General features: G+C 37.3%; 1 protein-coding gene across 1 annotated transcript in view; it reads right to left on the reverse strand.

Moving 5' to 3' along the window:
• Positions 1-7: 7 nt before the first annotated feature.
• Positions 8-6,279, reverse strand: part of LOC122351186 (adenylate cyclase type 5-like) — a 12,715-nt gene continuing 6,443 nt past the window's right edge. The window contains 11 exon segments of the mRNA XM_043248079.1: positions 8-200; positions 327-428; positions 431-529; positions 648-795; positions 1,060-1,088; positions 2,392-2,520; positions 2,731-2,872; positions 3,528-3,686; positions 3,918-4,045; positions 5,115-5,226; positions 6,069-6,190. Of these exon segments, the coding sequence (XP_043104014.1) occupies positions 72-200; positions 327-428; positions 431-529; positions 648-795; positions 1,060-1,088; positions 2,392-2,520; positions 2,731-2,872; positions 3,528-3,686; positions 3,918-4,045; positions 5,115-5,226; positions 6,069-6,190 (1,299 nt within the window). The 3' untranslated portion in view covers positions 8-71.

Raw genomic sequence — 6,279 nt, forward strand, 5'->3', positions numbered from 1 at the left:
CTATAAATAAATAAAGAAATAAATAAATAACTGACAAAGGATTTCCTTTCCCACCAAGCATCAGACTCAGATCAAATTCCTACCATATTAACAAAGGCAGAGATGAAAAGAAGCAGAATTGTAAAGGCTCCGACGAGTGTGCTATTGACACGGGACTGAACAATCCTCTTTGACACTGTCTGCAAGGTAACGGGGAAAAGCTGAAAGAGAGACAAGAATTCGGTATAAATTTAAAGAAAATCATGGATTGCACATTTGCTTCATTTAAAAACGCAGTCTAGATTTCGATGCATAAATGTTAAGGACCAAGGGAGGTAGTAACTGACCTTAACACAGGAGTAAATGGCACATATAAAGAGGACATGGGCGAGAATAATAAAGATGCTGATGAACATGCCCAGCATTAATGGTGTACTGCAAGACAAAATACACAACACCAACTCNTGACTTGTATAAAAACAATAAAGCAGAAGACGACTAGTGTACAGGCCACATAACCACCAAAACGATCATCCACCTTTTTTGAATACTAAAAGCACAAAAAGTTGTTATTGTTAGCAGTTCTGGTTTTTTTTAGTACTCTGAGTTTGTAAATGTTGTGTCAGAGCTGTACAGTGTTAAACACATTTTACAAGCCGTCTACGGACCTTTTTTTCCAGAAAAGGTGTTTGGAATGTGAGCAGGAACTTCTTGACGTGGTCTTTCCGCAGCTGGTCAATGCTTCGAGCATCGATGGCACGTCCTAAAAACTCATCGACCTCGTCCTCCGGGTTCAGGGCCTCCTGGGCGCAGCGGCTGGAGAGAGCAAATACAGTTACATCACTGTAAGGCATTAATATACCGCGTAAAACGCATAACATAAGCTACTATTTTTAAACAGTTATGAATGAATTTGCATTAGCGGTGACCAAACTTGCTTGAAACCTACTCTAGACCACACATTTTATGTTGGCTTCTAAAGCAACTCGCAGATCGCAAAAACAGCCTGTGAAATCTAACCCGCGAGCCCCTTCAGAGCCAGAGAGAATGGATTTGTGTCCTAATAAAAGCAGAACTCACTTATCTTTGCTGGAGGCTTCATCTATGCCCTGAAAACAGACAGGTAGATTAGTTATAGTGGGCAGTAAAAACACAGTGGAAGTAGAAAAACACATTCTGGGTTTCATCTCAGACAGCTCCGAGGACAACCCCACAGAGCCACTGCTGCTTTAATTAACACTCAGGGACTTCAAATTACATTCAGAGCGAGAGAGTGAGAACTTGACAGAGACAAGAAATGGGTCTTACATCATGTTCCTGTTTTCCAGAAAAAACATTCTTAAACAAAAAAATAAATGTGCTTGAAAATCAAAACTGCCTAATATTATACAAACATACTGGTAAATTTGTAGTATGCATTTTGAATAGTATACATAAAGCAATACATAAACATTTTTCATTAACAGTACATTTGCATGCATAGTTTTTGAAGGAATAATTTGAAATAAGTTTTCATTTCCTTATGTTTTCTTACCATAGTGACAATTGTTTTTTCATATGATCGTATTTCAAGACAAAAGGTTGCATTAATTATTTCAAGGACGTTATGTACGTTTTGCACAAAAATACTGATTAGAGACGATAGCTACTCGTAAGATAATACATTGTATTTTAGTTTATAATAAACTTTCAGTATATAAACACGCACATAAAATGATTTTAATTTACAATGCAGCATTATTTTACATATTTTTTGGAAGAATATATATTGAAAGGTGTTTTAATCTAATTACGTTTTCTTACCCTAAAACGTTTTAACAAACCATAATATGAAAACCATAACCCTTTTTTTTATTACATTTTGTATTTTTTTCAATATTTAAAAGCATATACATTTAAATATTTTTTAATTTTAAAGGTTCAAACAAATTAAAACATTTTTAAAGATGTTTTTACATTAAATAATAACTTTTTTTGAATCGTATCAGCAATGTGTGTATATGAGCACTTTTGCATGTATAACAGAATTTTTGGATGCTTGTATTTTTATAAATATTTTATTAAAATCATATGAATAAACACGCAGTAAAAATCTACTGGAAAACCAATTAATTCTCTACAAAAAAACGTCTATTTGAAATAATAATCTGTCCGTATTGTGCACTCGTTCTTTTCTTATCAAAACGGGTGACACAATATTTATTTGTCACTCTATTACTGTCCATGCTTTTTTTGTGTGAAACTGATGGAAAAGTCATCGCCTGGAAAGGGGAAAAAAGCAATTCACACAAAGGCACTGCCAAGCTCCGGAGAAAATTGCTTCAATTATGACTTGTTGCTACACTCATAAAGAAGTGCAGGGGAGATCAGACGGCATTGAGCTGTCAGAGGCGGAGCGAGAGCGGACCTCACCATCTGTCTGAAGACTTTGGAATCTTTAGTCCTGGAGAAAGATCTGTCAGGAACCCACCGCGACATCAGACCGTCTGAAGAGTTGGCTCTAGCACGCTGCATCTTAGCCATCATTGCTTTTTCCTCTTTCTGCAAGAGAAATTTGGCACAAGGACACACACAGGAAATTAAACCGTACTCCAGCAAACTAAAATAAATAGAAACTTTATTGTTCCCCATAGGAAAATTCAGTCATTTGTATCAAGGCACAACAAAACACAGCCCTCACCTCCAAATATTACGCATTCGAGATACAGAGTTTTTGTATAAACAATGTCCATATGATTACATTTGACTGACCCTTTTCTGACTGCAGCCCAGGACAAAAAACGTCTCGATGTTGTTGTCCTTCAAGTATGCGTTTCTCTCCCCTCCAAAACCTGGTTCCACTTCATAGTCACCATTTAAATACTGCAGTGTGGCTTTGGTGATGTGGATCCGCCTGCAGACATTCACCACATTAGGAGTTTTACTACTAAAAAGAATTTGTCACCCAATAAATGAAAACTTTGTGCAAATTTACTCACCCTCAAGCCATCCAAACATAAATGAATTTGTTTTTCATAGAAACATTTTAACATTACATGACTTGCTCACCAATGGGTACCGTCAGAATGAGAGCACTAAAAACATATATGTATGTGTATATTTATATAAATACACACACCCATGCGTTATATATGTTGAAAATATTTACAAGTATGTACACATTTATATTCTTATAAATATAAATATTTAATATATAAACACGTGGAAATATGTGTACTGTGTATATAAATACACACACATGCATGTATTTAAGAAAATTATATTTTTATCTATGAAAAATAAGATATAAATCAGATCTTTAATTTTAGCCGAAAGTGAAGGATTAAATGAAGCTTGTATTATTATTGTACTTGTTTGATCAACTTTCTCTCATTCCGACGGCACCCATTCACTACAGATGATCCATTGGTGAGCAAGAGATGAAATGCTAAATTGCATCTACATTTCGGAAGGCCTGAGGCCGAACACAGATCTACATATTTTACAGCCGACTTTGAATGGAAAGCTTATTACTGATCAGATTTTTGATGGGTGGTGTTCACTTTTACCCTGCTTGACCTCCCGCCTCCATCTGGTTGGCCAGTGTGACATCGTTGGACCACACGTCAAACTGCCATTTGCGTAGGCCGAGCACCCCGCAGTGCACACGGCCGCTATGTATTCCCACGCGCATGTTCACATTCACTCCCGTGACCTCTCGCACCAATCTGCGCATGGAGCAACATGCATGCATTTTAAATTTTAAAAAAACGTGTTGGAAGAGACATCAATGCAGAAAATAATGTGAAGAACAACGTACGAGATGGCCTCAATCATGTCCACTCCCATCTCCACGCAGCAGTGCGCATGATCTGCCCTTGCCTCCGGAAGTCCAGACACACAGNCGTGTTGATGAGGAAGAGACATCAATGCAGAAAATAATGTGAAGAACAACGTACGAGATGGCCTCAATCATGTCTACTCCCATCTCCACGCAGCAGTGCGCATGATCTGCCCTTGCCTCCGGAAGTCCAGACACACAGTAATAACAGTCCCCCAGGATCTTGATCCGCAGACAGTGGTTTTCCTAAGAATTCAGACATAACACAGCACATTTATGCAACTCTTATTGCGGAAATCCTCACTAATAGGATGTTATGATGCTAGCATCCTTCTGGGTGGCTGCATGTTAAAAAATGGTTTTTATTAACATATCGTCTGTTTCTCGAGGATTGTTTTTCATTTTATCAGGATATTTGGTAACACTCTATTTTAAGGTGTCCTTGTTACATGTTACATGCACGTACAATAAATTATGCAGAATTACATGCAAGTAACCCTAAGTCAAACAATAACCATATAGTAAGTACATGTAGTGAATTACTATTACTCACTACTTATATAATTACACTGTAACACCTTAAAGTAAAATATAACCACATATTTAATTGTGCATGTTCATTTTTTAAATTAGAAATCATATGTAATCTAAATTTATATAGAATTTAAACAACGATTTAAAAACTAAATCAAAAACATTTTCTCAAAAAGACCTTTTTAAAATGTAATTTAATATATTTTCTGAGTAAAACAGTCTAATGTTTAAAATGGGATATTCTGTTAAGATATGTTTTTCACAACATTTCTTGACAAGCAACAAACTGGTTTCTCTGTGGCATTCAATTAATATAAATGAATGAATCTTGAATGTCCTATTTGACATCTTGTATAAACAAACTGGTCATATCTAAAGAAATTACTTCACCTCCTATAGTTTGTTATATGAGTAGAATCTATCCATTATATTCCATTTAGGCAAAATGGCACAAATAGTATACATTTTATTGTTGACCATTTTAAAAGTTACTTGCAATCAAATAATAATTATTAGCTTGTCAATACTGAGCACAAAACAAGGCACATTATTAGTTATTGCTAAAAATGGGTTGATGACTTTCTAAGAAAAACATCAACATTTTTTAACATGTTTATGCTTGAAGTGACACACACACACACACACACACACACACAGTATATACACAAAATTCTATATGTATATAGCTACCTATCAAGTGTTACTATTAATTTAACTTATTAAGATTTTTTTTTATAATAACTTTGTAATAGTAAACTAAAAATTTATGTTGTCCACTTACCCAAGCCAATTTATCAAAGCGAGCAAAAAGCTCATTAAGGGTCATCACAAGCTCCTGAGCCGTGCACTGAGATGCCAAACTGGTGAAGCCCTCGATGTCCGCAAACAGGATACTGTTGCGTGAACAGACAGAAAGACAGACAGAGAAAATGAGATCAATAATCACCGAGCACCTTGTCTGGGTCACTGAAGTTGGTTTGATGGGCTAACCGAGAAAAAACATCGATTCAGTTCACTTTCTGAATAGAGGGTGGCCACTCTCAATACTGCAGTCTATCCTTCAATTAGAAAAAGCAGGACTCGGCGGGTGTCCTTAAAGGCCTCCTAGCCATGAGGAGGATAGATGCTCATCAACTACAATTTAAGACATGACAGAATGGACACACGGTACGGACGCATTATCGCGCGACAACAGATGGCACTGTTGCCTTCATAAACGGCTGAAAAAAACAAAAAACATTTGGAAAGCAGGATCCCTACACAGTCTGTGACATCTAGCATTTTCACACATCCAAGTTTTCCTAGCACAGATGCTTCAAGATGGCTGGGATTACGCAGGACAAAGTGTTGAATTCCACGCGCTCCAAACTTGTAACTGCATTACTAAAGCGGCTTGCTGTCATTTCACACAGCGTTCTGTTAATTGATTGTGTAACTTCTGGTACATCATAACAAGCAGCCACAACCCAACTTGACCCTCAGAAAAGTCACGTCTCAAGGACTAGCGAGTACACTAATCTGCGTTTAAGCATTCAACATCGCTTCAGCCTTGGGAAAGATAACCTTAAGCGGTATCAGTGTCCAATGTGTCTGTGTTTTATCCAGACTTGTCGCCTGCTTTAATCACGTGGGGACGGAGTGTTATAACACTGTTGGTTCTCATACTGGAGGTGTGAGGACAACATTGGCAACAGTATCTGTATGACACCATGTGCTGGTCTTGGCATTTGCGTACCTGACGTTGTCGTGCTTCTGGATGTAGATCTTGTGGAACATCATATCCTCTTTCTTGGCGTTGATGTCTGCCTTCATCTCCATGGCAACGTGCCTTGGCAACACAGAGAGCAGCAGGCGCTCCTGGATCAGGTTTCAGATGACACCAGTAAGCATGTGTATGTATATGTACACATACATGTATGTGTGGGTAGCTGCCATTTTATATATTA

The sequence above is a fragment of the Puntigrus tetrazona genome, chromosome 9, assembly GCF_018831695.1.
Source record: "Puntigrus tetrazona isolate hp1 chromosome 9, ASM1883169v1, whole genome shotgun sequence".
Lineage (NCBI taxonomy): Eukaryota > Metazoa > Chordata > Actinopteri > Cypriniformes > Cyprinidae > Puntigrus > Puntigrus tetrazona.